The sequence below is a fragment of the Coregonus lavaretus genome (genome assembly GCF_964263955.1).
Source record: "Coregonus lavaretus genome assembly, chromosome: 23".
Lineage (NCBI taxonomy): Eukaryota > Metazoa > Chordata > Actinopteri > Salmoniformes > Salmonidae > Coregonus > Coregonus lavaretus.
Window position 1 is genome coordinate 14,998,084 of NC_140010.1, and position 13,194 is coordinate 15,011,277.

Below are 13,194 nucleotides of genomic sequence, written 5' to 3' on the forward strand. Positions count from 1 at the left end.
GGTGCCTCCAGTGATGCTATCTCTTTCATTATTACCCAATGCTTAGGTTTACCTCCACTGTACTCATATCCTTCCATATCCTTGCCTGTACATAATGCCCTGAATCTATTCTACAACGCCCGGAAATCTGCCCCCTTTATTCTCTGTACCCAACGCACTAGAAGACCAGTTCTTAAAGCCTTTAGCCGTATCCTTATTCTAGTCTCCTCTGTTCCTCTGGTGATGTAGATGCTAACCCAGGCCCTGCAGCCCCCAGTATCACTCCTACTCCCCAGGAGCAATTATTTGTTGACTTCTGTATCCGTAAAAGCCTTGGTTTTCTGCACGTTAACATCAGAAGCCTCCTTCCTAAGTTTGAGTTATTCACTGCGTTAGCACACTCCGCCAACCCTGATGTTCTAGCAGTGTCTGAATCCTGGATTAGGAAGGCCACCAAAAACTCTGAAATTTCCATCCCCAACTACAACATTTTCCGTCTAGATAGAACTGCCAAAGGGGATGGAGTTGCAATCTACTGTAGAGATAGCCTGCAGAGCTCTCTCATACTATCCAGGTCTGTGCCCAAAGAGTTTGAGCTCCTACTTCTAAAAATCCACCTTTCCAGAAATAAGTCTCTAAGACCCCCCTCAGCCCCCAGCTGTGCCCTGGACATCATATGTGAATTGATTGCCCCCCATCTATCGTCAGAGTTCGTACTGCTTGTTGACCTAAACTGGGATATGCTTAACACCCCGGCCATCCTACAATCCAAACTAGATGCCCTCAATCTCACACAAATTATCAAGGAACCTACCAGCTACAACCCTAAATCCGTAAACATGGGCACCTTCATAGATATCATCCTGACTAACTTACCCTCTAAATACACCTCCGCTGTCTTCAACCAGGATCTCAGCGATCACTGCCTTATTGCCTGCGTCCGTAACGGGTCCGCGGTCAAACGACCACCCCTCATCACTGTCAAACGCGCCCTAAAACACTTTAGCGACCAGGCCTTCCTAATTGACCTGGCCCAGGTATCCTGGATGGATGTCGATCTCATTCCGTCAGTAGAGGATGCCTGGTTGTTCTTTAAAAGTACTTTCCTCTCAATCTTAAATAAGCATGCCCCATTCAAAAAATTCCGAACTAAGAACAGATATAGACCCTGGTTCTCCTCAGACTTGACTGCCCTTGACCAGCACAAAAACATCCTGTGGCGTACTGCATTAGCATCGAATAGCCCCCGCGATATGCAACTTTTCAGGGAAGTTAGGAACCAATATACACAAGCAGTTAGGAAAGCAAAGTCTAGCTTTTTCAAAGAGAAATGTGCATCCTGTAGCACTAACTCCAAAAAGTTTTGGGACACTGTAAAGTCCATGGAGAATAAGAGCGCCTCCTCCCAGCTGCCCACTGCACTGAGGCTAGGAAACACTATCACCACCAATACATCTACAATAATCGAGAATTTCAACAAGCATTTTGCTACGGCTGGCCATGCTTTCCACCTGGCTACCACAACCCCGGCCACCAGCTCTGCACCCTCCGCTGCAACTTGCCCATGCCCCCTCCCGCTTCTCCTTCACACAAATTCAGACAGCTGATGAACTGAAAGAGCTGCAAAATCTGGACCCCTACAAGTCTTCTGGGCTAGACAATCTGGACCCTTTCTTTCTAAAAATAGCCGCCAAAATTGGCGCAACCCCTATTACTAGCCTGTTTAACCTCTCTTTTGTAACGTCTGAGATCTCCAGAGATTGGAAAGCTGCCGCGGTCATCCCCCTCTTCAAAGGGGGTGACACTCTAGATCCAAACTGTTACAGACCTATATCCATCCTGCCCTGCCTTTCGAAAGTTTTTGAAAGCCAAGTTAACAAACAGATCACCGACCATTTCCAATCACACCGTACCTTCTCCGCTATGCAATCCGGTTTCCGAGCTGGTCATGGGTGCACCTCAGCCACGCTCAAGGTCCTAAACAATATTATAACCACGATCGATAATAGACAGTACTGTGCAGCCGTCTTCATTGACCTGGCCAAGGCTTTCGACTCTGTCAACCACCGCATTCTTATTGGCAGTCTAAATAGCCTTGGTTTCTCAAATGACTGCCTCGCCTGGTTCACCAACTACTTCTCAGATAGAGTTCAAGATGTCAAATCGGAGGGCCTGTTGTCTGGACCTATGGCAGTCTCTATGGGGTGCCACAGGGTTCAATTCTTGGGCCGACTCTTTTCTCTGTGTATGTCAATGATGTCGCTCTTGCTGCTGGTGACTCTCAGATCCACCTCTACGCAGACGACACCATTTTGTATACATCTGGCCCTTCATTGGACACTGTGTTAACAAACCTCCAAACGAGCTTCAATGCCATACAACACTCCTTCCGTAGCCTCCAACTGCTCTTAAACACTAGTAAAACTAAATGCATGCTCTTCAATCGAACGCTGCTGGCACCCGCCCACCCGACTAGAATCACTACTCTCGACGGGTCTGACCTAGAGTATGTGGACAACTACAAATACCTAGGTGTCTGGTTATACTGTAAACTCTCCTTCCAGACTCACATTAAGCATCTCCAATCCAAAGTTAAATCTAGAATTGGCTTCCTATTTCGCAACAAAGCCTCCTTCACTCATGCTGCCAAACATGCCCTCGTAAAACTGACTATCCTACCGATCCTTGACTTTGGCGTTGTCATTTACAAAATAGCCTCCAACACTCTACTCAGCAAATTGGATGTAGTCTATCACAGTGCCATCCGTTTTGTCACCAAAGCCCCATATACTACCCACCACTGTGACCTGTACGCTCTTGTTGGCTGGTCCTCACCATCTATAAATCACTGCTAGGCAAATCCCTGCCTTATCTTAGCTCATTGGTCACCATAGCAACACCCACCCGTAGTATGCGCTCCAGCAGGTATATCTCACTGGTCATCCCCAAAGCCAACACTTCCTTTGGCCGCCATTCCTTCCAGTTTTCTGCTGCCAATGACTGGAACGAACTGCAAAAATCTCTGAAGCTGGAGACTCTCATCTCCCTCACTAACTTTAAGCATCAGTTGTCAGAGCACCTTACCGATCACTGCACCTGTACACAGCCCATCTGAAATTAGCCCACCCAACTACCTCATCCCCATATTGTTATTTATTTTGCTCATTTGCACCCCAGTATCTCTATTTGCACATCATCATTCCAGTGCAAATACTAATTGTAATTATTTTACACCATGGCCTATTTATTGCCTTACCTCCATAACTTGCTACATTTGCACACACTGTATATATATTTTCTGTTGTATTTTTGACTTTATGTTTTGTTTTACCCCATATGTAACTCTGTGTTGTTGTTTTTATCACACTGCTTTGCTTTATCTTGGCCAAGTCGCAGTTGTAAATGAGAACTTAATCTCAACTGGCTTACCTGGTTAAATAAAGGTGAAAAAAAAAAAAAAAAAAAATTCAGAAGGTATTCAGACCCCATTACTTTTTCAACATTTTGTTACTTTACAGTCTTATTCTAAAATTGATTAAATTGTTTTCTTCCTCATCAATCTAGACTCAATACCCCATAATGACAAAGCAAAAACAGGTTTTAGACATTTTAGCTAATGTATAAAATAAAATAAACTGAAATATCACATTTACATTACAAGTATTCAGACCCTTTACTCAGTACTTTGTTGAATCACCTTTGAGTCTTCTTGGGTATGACGCTACAAGCTTGGCACACCTGTATTTGGGGAGTTTCTCCCATTCTTCTCTGCAGATCCTCTCAAGCGCTGTCAGGTTGGAGTACAGAGAGATCCTTGATGAAAACCTGTTCCAGGGCGCTCAGGACCTCAGACTGGGGCGAAGGTTCACCTTCCAACAGGACAATGACCCTAAGCACACAGTCAAGACAACGCAGGAGTGGCCTCGGGACAAGTCTCTGAATGTCCTTGAGTGGCCCAGCCAGAGCCCGGACTTGAACCCAATCCAACATCAATAGCTGTGCAGCGACGCTCCCCATCCAACCTGACAGAGCTTGAGAGGATCTGTACAGAAGAATGGGAGAAACTCCCCAAATACAGGGGTGCCAATCTTGTAGCATCATACCCAAGAAGACTCAAGGCTGTAATTGCTGCCAAAGGTGATTCAACAAAGTACTGTGTAAAGGGTCTAAATACTTATGTGGCTTGCGACATTTGTGATTTGTTTGTTCACATAAAGTTTGGAGATATCCAACCCTTGTCATATGATGAAGCTGTAAAGTCTCAAAGTAACATTTTGCTTGTTTGCAATGTATGCTGTTTAAATGCCGTGCCAAATATTGGGATGCTGGACACAAGCAGGGATGCTGAGTGCAATCTAGATGAGATAGTCGATGTGTCAGCAGTGGGCACAGAAAATGACATGTTTGACTGTTTCAATCGGAGAGGACTTCACTTTATCCATGTGAACGCACGGAGCCGGCTGCCAAAATTAGAGGAATTACAACTCCTCGCTTCTAACACTCGGGCTGCAGTAGCTGCTGTGACTGAGACATGGCTCGATGGGTCAATTGAGGACAATAAGGTTATAGCATTAACAGAATTGACCGAAACTGAAATGGTGGCGGCATTTGTGTTTTTACTAGGAATTATGTGCATTTTAACCCTTTTTCAGATCTGAATATGGAGGATCTTGAGGTTGCATGGGTAGATATACTTCTTCCTAAATGTCGTCCCATACTTGTTGGTGTGTGCTATCGGCCTCCTAAGCAGAATAATGTATATGATTTACTTGAATCTAATTGCTGTGATCACAATGTATTTGCTGATAGGGAATGTATTCTGCTTGGTGATTTTCATACAAATGTGCAGTTACCACCCAAGTTACACTAGTAAATGCCCTGTATAACTTTAATCAGGTATTTGGACTAAAACAACTGATTATTGAGCCAACCCGGGTGTGTATTGACAGTAAATCAACTTTGGATTTGATTATTGTATCAGACCAAGAGAACGTCTGTCAGTCAGGAGTCTTAAATATTGGTTTTAGTGATCATATGGTAACCTACTGTACCCGTAAGAAATCCAAAATGCTACTTGAGCCAGGTAATAACTACATGAAGGTACGGTCTATGAAACAATACTCAAAGGAACGTTTTGTAGAAGTACTTGGAATTTTGGATTGGTCTCATGTACTAAACTGTGATGATGTTGATCAAGCTTGGTATCTTTTTAAAGATCTGTTTCTGTCTGCACTCGACTCTCTGGCTCCGATGAAACAAATTAGAATCAAACAGCGGTCAGGGAAATGGATCACTTCCGAGATCTTAGACCTCATAAGGAAAAGAGATCGCTACCTGGCCAAATTCAGAAGGACAAATCTACAACAAGATGATGATGGTTATATCAACTGTAGAAACCAGGCAAGATACAAAATGGATAAGGCCAAATCCCAACATTACATAGACGCTGTTAATGACAACTTACATCAGCCTCGTAAACTGTGGAACATTTAAAAGGACATTGGCCTGAATATTGATGGTGTTTTATGCTATGACCAGGCAAAGGTTGCAAATAATTGAAACACATTTTTTACCGCTATAGCCTCATCTCTGGTTAAGAAGTAAATGGCCAGTCTTTCATTAACAACTTTTACCATAGCAAAGGTATCACAAATGATTTGTTTGAGCTGTGCATGGTAACAGAGGACAACATTTCCAATCTACTATTCTTAATGAGCACAAACAAAACAACTGGGCTGGATAACCTTCCTGCAAGATTCATAAAGGATAGTGCTTGTGTCACTGCTAAAATGATAATGCATATTGTAAACCTTTCTATCAGTAGTGGTACATTTCCTAATGATCTCAAAACAGCCCGGGTGGTTCCGCTCCACAAGAAGAGCAGTAAAACAAATGTAGGAAACTACATGCTTGTGTCGATCCTCAGCACCTTATCCAAAGTTGTTGAGAGATTCATTTTTAATACCTTCTCGAACACAAACTTCTTTATTAACTCCAATCTGGCTTTAGAACAGCTCATTCCACTGATACTTGCCTTATGCACCTTTTTGACCACATCAAGCAGGAAAGTGAGAAGGGAAACTATACAGCTATGGTCATGTTAGACTTGCAGAAAGCTGTGGACCATGATACTCTCCTGATGAAACTGAAATGCATGGGTCTAAATGATGTAGCAGTGAATTGGTTTAGGTCTTATCTGACCAACAGAACACAAGTATGTAATGTTGGTGATGTTCTGTCAGAGGCCAAAGAAATATCCTGTGGAGTACCGCAGGGATACATTTTAGGGCCTCTCTTATTTCTTATATACGTTAATGATATGCCAGATACAGTAAAACTCCTGCTTTATGCTGACGACTCAGCCATACTGGTATCAGGGAAGGATACAGTTTACATAGAGGAGACTCTGAGTAAGGGTTGACTGACAACAAATTGTCGCTACATTTGGGAAAAACTGAATCGATTTTGTTTGGAACAAAATGTAGATTGCTTAGGGCTGACAAGATAAAGGTAAACTGTGCAGGCAGGGAGATTTAATCTAAAACAAGAGTAACTTATATTGTTGTGTCCCTAGATCAATCCCTTTCTGGAGACATTCATAAGTATATTACTTATATGATACATCTGACACATTTAATGATACAGTTAGCTGTGTGACACCTTAATGAAAATGGACAAGATCATAAACTGTTATATGTTAACTACTGTGTGTAGATACTAAATCACTTTTACAGCCATGTTCAATCCATATTAGTGTAGTAATTCAGTGTTCTATTGCATTTTTCATCAAAACCGAACCCGTGGCTGTTTAAGACTATGGAAAACCTACCTAAAATCTAATATATCTTACTCATGTTTTTGCCTAAGAAGCACATAAATTGATTGTACTCACATTGTGCTTGGTGAGAGCTGATATATTGGCTGCTATTGCTTGGAGCCAATCTAGGCAGTCTTCAGCGGTGGGGCACGTGATTACCCCACTGCAAACCCCATCCACAGCTATGACTTGAAATGCATTTTTCCTTAAGAAATCAGAATCAGACAAATATACTTTTTAGTAGTGGTTGGCACCAATTCAATATGATATTAACATCGATATCAATATGGACGAGGCATATCGCAATATTGTTTTATCCTTAGTCAGGCAAACAGCTTGTCTTTCCATATATTAATCATGACCCATGCACTCTCAATTTCTATTCAAGATAAATAAGTAACAGCCAAGCAAGCTTTGCAGCAAATGGAGGAATCACTGTCTTAACTGTCAGTGGCTGACCTATCCATTTGAATAGTCTCAAGGTATTTACAGGAGACAAGTCATCCTAACACCGAGCCCCCAAAGTCCCTCGCCAGCGGACCCCTCTCAAATAGCCGAGGCACAGGGGCCACTGAACCTTCAGCAGTAGTGACAGAGAATGGCCCCTTGCTGCGTTTTGACAACGAGCGTTCCCCGTTCCCCCTGCAGCAGCCCAGCGCTCAGCTTACCTGCAGATGTCAGAGCCCGGGATGTGCTGTGACAGACGGGAGTGGAGGAGAGGAATAAGGCGCAGGTCCACCCATCTCTTCTCCCAGCGGAGCCCAGGGGACGTGGGCCAAGATGAGCAGGACAGAGAGTCCTAGAGGGGTTTGTACACACAGAAAGAAGAGAACACCTCTTCGTTTAGTTCTTCATATGGCATCTCTCATGGTTTACTAAGACGTCAATAGCCCAGGCCTGTTCATGATTCATACACGTAGATGTAGATGCAGCAGAAGCTGTGTAAGTGCAAGCCATAGTTCAACTACTGAATACGTTGTTTATTCCTCTGGCCCAGAGAAAGAGTGAGAAAGAGTTAGAGCACTCTGACCGTCACCGTCTGCCTGTGAATGCCACTGCGGAATAACAACAGCCTACTGGCATTGTTACAAGATTTGCAGAGAGACAGATATGGCTGAGAGTTATACAGAAATGAGATCAGTCTCAAAGCAGGGTGGGTTAAGAATGCTAAACTGTACCGTATTGTTAGGATGGTAGTTCAGGTGTAAGCCACTGTCGCACAGAGGGGAGGACGTTCCACTGCTCTGATCACTTGGAACACCTGGGAGGAGAATGACATTCAGAAGTTATTTATTCAGTCATTTGGAAGTCATATCATATCTTCTTCAGCGTTGGTACAATATCTAGAACTTTTATGTCTAGCTCTGTTTCGGGTAAAAACTATATTCAAAGCAATTTTTCTTTCCAGCTCTTTTTCAGAGGTTATTATACCAGACAAATAACAGTCAGACAATGCATGAATCATTATATAATCCATGTGTAGATGGAGAAGGTTTTTTCTCCAATCTTGTTTTATTTTCTCTCATCATATCCTTAGTGAAAATAACATACAAATTCAGCTCTGATATTTATTTGGAGGTTTCTAAGATGCACATACATGTGCAGTCTTCACAGAGGGGCAGTTTCAGAAAAGCCGGTGTCTTCTTCAAGAAAGAGACAGTCAGAGTGACGTCCTCTCCGGCGTTTCGCAAAACCTGCACCTGGAATGAAACAATTGGTGAATTTACAATACTGCCATAGGACTTCTAAGTCTGTTACTCATTTCAACCAAGTACTTGGATGATGGATGTAGTACAAATTCCCTTCTTAGAACAAGTAGATTAGATATCGGCTGAAAACCTGGGAGATTTATGCAGCCTCGCGCATTTGGGAGGTTGATACATACAAATTGGAAAAAGGTGTAAAACTGATCTTACAGGTCCCAAAGATAAGGTCCAAAACGTTAAACAAGATAAAGTGGTGTTGCAAGTGTTTGCAGCTTCAGGGAAATATAAAATATTAAGTTGGCAGCTTCTTACCGCTTCCTCGTGGCGATAGCTTCGAACATTTATTCCATTTATCTAAAAACAAACAGTCTTATTGTTAGTAACAATAATATTTGATTAATTAAACTGATGATATGCATGATATGGTTTATTTTACTTCTTTGAGGTGGCTCAGTGAGTTAATATATCGTATTGTGATCGATCTGCAGAGTGTGAAGGGGTTGCAATTCGACCAGACATACCTGTAGTAAAAACACTGAATGACAGAAGGCAGAAGAAACTGTCAAAATACTCATCACCATCACTTACCTGGAGGATCCCATCTCCGATAAACAGCAGCCCAGACAGTTCAGCTGCAGACAATATATGATTTATGATTATGTTTGGGTAAATAAACCATGATTCATAATTCATAGTGAAATGGAAAAAAATAAAAAATAAAAGACAGCTGACCTTTTTGCTCTTTTGATATTTTTGATATCACAACAGGGATTTTGTGTTCTGCGCCTCCCTAGGGGGTGAATTATATAGTTATGTAGTTTGTTGCACAAACATTTGAAGGAAAGAAACAGAGAGAAAAAAATAGAAAAACTGTTGTGTCTTCCCCCGTACGCTACTCCATTAGTCTACTGTTGATATATCAATTGTGGTTTTAAAAGATCAATTGCATTAGGTGACAGTAAACTAAAAGATAGAATAAGCAGAAACTGATTAATCAATGGAGATCTAAATTACCTTGATGCTCAAGCCAAAACCCCCAATCGTCTGTCTTCTGATCGTTACAGTTCTCTCCTACAAGGAATCAGATGGAATAAAGAGAAGGTGTTTATTATGGAGATACTTAGAGTTTAAGAGTTTACCCTAGATAATACAAGTGTAACAAAGCTGACTGATATACAAGACAAATTACAAAGGAAAGGCCCATTTTAAAAGGTATTTTCTCTCCAGTCATGCTCACACCTCATTCTCATGGTTCCAAATGTAATGTCTGCCTGACATTCAATTTTTTCTCGTAATTGAAACACCCTTTCCCAAGGTATTTTATTTGACAGGCAGGGCAGGTTACTCACACTGGAATAAAATGGTTCTCCTGACACACAGATGACATCTTGCTCTTGAATGGTCAGAATGTCTTTAGCCAAGTGCAGTCGAATATTGAAAGGCTCCTCGTTACCATCTTGCAGCAGATAAACCCCAGTCTTTGCCTGCAAAGTAAATCAAAGTGGGAAAATCATGTATCATTCTTCTGTGTCTGAATTAACTGGCCATTAAATAAAATGAAAATGTCATCGAATTGGAAAGACATTGGAGAGACTTTTGGCAGAGTGACACGTATGATAATGATACAGACATTTAATATTTTTCTTCTTCTTAGCCTGTTAATTTCAAAATGGTGACATGTAAAACAATGCCCCCATACATTATGTGAATTCCACTCTCAGAAAACCTAACTAGTAACCAAGAAACCATTGTCTCTAATAGGTTTCGAAAAGAGCTATCATTATTCATGATCACTTCAGGGAAATCTTTTTTCCACTAGTGAATATATTGCATACATCTTCTATATTATGTTGCAATTCCGTTGGATAATAGGAGACAGGAGAAATATAGATTTGCTAATTAGGTTAGTTCTCAGCAAATTATTTTCACTAATTAGTTTGAATTACATTTTCTTTCTATGCACTGTGCTATAACATTAATCAGACCAAAATATATTGTTGTCTTGGCCCTGAAAATAAATATCATTATTTCATAATTTGCTGCAATGATACGCCTCTTAATCACAGGCAACAGAAAAAAAGATTTACAATAATCTAATTCAATAAATCTCCAATTAAATAATCAATCTTCATTTTGTCTATGAATTCCTGTGGAATTAAAAGGTTTGAATAAATGTTCAGTCACCAAATATGCATTTCTCAGTGTTGCGCAATAGAAAAGGATGAGAGAAATCATCATCTTATCCATTTAAAACATGCTAATCTGCATAAATATGCATTCTGTATAGCCAATTCCCCACCAGCTAATTGGAATGCCTGTCCTGTCCTTGAAACTACGGTTAAGTCTAAATAAGAAAAACACCTTCACCTGACATGATTACTCATGTAAAGCCAAGCACAACAATGTCACTGAGCATCCTTGATGACAAATGCAGTAGTGTCGCTAAAGGATACATTAGTCACCAGTTAAAAAGGAAGGTGACTATTTTTAGACAGAAATGGTAGCTCAATTGCAGGTATGGCAACTCAAAGAATGACATTTACTTGTACTGTACTGTATCTAGCTCTGTGTAAAGAAACCATTAAAAATCAGCCTGGGTGAGTATTATTCATATCAACAGCAGCATATCAATGTGAAAGTGTTTTTACAGTGGGTTGCCTTGCACACTATATCCACAGCTAGTTCAATATCACCATTATGGTGTGTGTATGTCTCACACGTGTGAGTTTGTGTGTGCGCGTGTGTCTCATGAGAGAGAGAGAGAGAGAGAGAGAGACAGACAGACAGACAGACAGACAGACAGACAGACAGACAGACAGACAGACAGACAGACAGACAGACAGACAGACAGACAGAGAGAGAGAGAGAGAGAGAGAGAGGGGGGGGGGGAGAGGGGGGGAGCTGTTGGAGGCAGAGTCATTTTCGTTAGCCGAGCTGAATCAGTGCTACGATGCTGCTATATCTATCACTGGGTAGGTCAAAAGCAGCCTCTACTCTGCCTCTCTCTCTCTGCTCGGCTGAGCATTGTTTGACCTGCTGTAGAGCATGTATGTAATTACCCTTATCTCTGATCCCATCTTGTGTTTCATCATTACCCTCTCATCCTAATCCTCTCCATCATTATCTAGCTACATCATCAACTCCAATCAGATACTGTCGTCTGTGTACATTTACAATTTACACCACAGGCAGTTGGCACCAGGCACCAGGTATGCAACAAGGACAGTCACATTTTCATCTACCTAGCCAATGATGCATTGTAGAGATATGATAATTAATTATACTCATTGTGGTGCAAAGGTTAACATGTGTCAGCAGTTGAGTACGCTGTCAAGTAAAAATACATAATGCTATTTGCTGTGGCAGACCAATTTGCTACAATTATCTTTGCAAAATGCTGAGGGATTGAAATCTATTCAACTCAAATTGTAGCTACCTCTTCATTTGAAGTCTTGAAATCCATGTGCTATGGTACAGTGAGGGAAACTGCCCTGGAAAAAGAGAAATTGTAAAAGGAAATTGAATTAGCTTCCTGAACAAAATACCTAGCAGTTAGTCAGTGACATGGTTCTTCTCACTTGTAGTAATAGCACAGATTGCCCAAGCACTGTATGATGGTGCACCCCTTTCTACTTAATACGAACACAAAACCCACTAGCATGGTCTGCCTATTTTCTGTCATGTCATCCTTGTGGGACCAAGCAATATCAATCCAGAGTAATAGATTTTCATTGCAATTTCACTTCTTTCAAGCAGAATCCTGTGCAGAACTAATCAGGGGGGAAACCAGAGACCATTAAATGTCTATGAATAATTCATAAGCTGAAGGTGGGAACCTAAGTATCTATCCTGATAAATGTTTCAATATGGAATCTATTGCTCCCGTCACCTGACTGACTGTGTTACCATATCTGTTACGGTGTTACAGCAGGGCTAATCATTGAAGCTGTTGAAGACAAGTCTCAGATGAAGGAGTAGTACAGTTCTGTTCTGTAGTAGTAATATAGATTGTATGGGAGAGAGCCATAAATAAATGGCTCTGGTTTGGGATAAGGATAGATATAGAACATATGCTTCCCTTGTCCTCAACCTTGCAGTGAAAAAACTGCAGTCCTTGAAAAGGAAATAGTTACAGTATATCAACATTGTGCTTTAGGGGTATATGTTGCAGTATATGTTCAAGGCTCACCTCAGTAGAAAGGCCCCCGGCTCTTCGTCTGTAGAGGTCTAGCCATGAAGCAGGCAGGTGAGCACTGATCCTACCCGTGGCAGATGAGCTTCCCTGGGCATGGCTGTGGGGGGACGCAGGCCCTCCCCTGGAGCTGGTGGCAAAGCCTGGCCTGTGGTGGGCTTGGTGTTGGACCACTATGGGCAGTGGTTGACCTGGTGTATGTGCTGCCACAGTTCCAGGTTGTTGTGGCCAAGGTGCTGTCCCAACAGTGGTTACGGAGGGTGTCCGATGGTGGACTCAGGAGCAGTTCCACTCAGGTCCAGACTCAGAATGAGCTGAGCTGAGATCAAAACATAACATTAGTTAGTTTGTGAGGTAGTGGAAAACTAGACCAAAAAATGCCAAAAAATGATGGCACAACAGTAACAACAGTAACACTTTAACCTGATGCAATGATGTTTCATATTTACAGAGCTCCCAATCATGGCACAGAAAAACGTCACAGTGCAAAAAGACTAATG

General features: G+C 41.7%; 1 protein-coding gene across 1 annotated transcript in view; it reads right to left on the reverse strand.

Annotated features, from left to right (window-relative positions):
* LOC311150737 (gamma-1-syntrophin-like) overlaps nt 1-11,965 on the reverse strand; it is a gene marked incomplete at both ends in the record, with an annotated part of 23,105 nt that extends 11,140 nt beyond the window's left edge. The window contains 10 exon segments of the mRNA XM_084188261.1: nt 6,872-7,001; nt 7,465-7,595; nt 7,975-8,057; nt 8,394-8,496; nt 8,815-8,856; nt 9,091-9,134; nt 9,235-9,292; nt 9,517-9,573; nt 9,852-9,986; nt 11,939-11,965. Of these exon segments, the coding sequence (XP_084044387.1) occupies nt 6,872-7,001; nt 7,465-7,595; nt 7,975-8,057; nt 8,394-8,496; nt 8,815-8,856; nt 9,091-9,134; nt 9,235-9,292; nt 9,517-9,573; nt 9,852-9,986; nt 11,939-11,965 (810 nt within the window).
* Nucleotides 11,966-13,194: the final 1,229 nt, after the last annotated feature.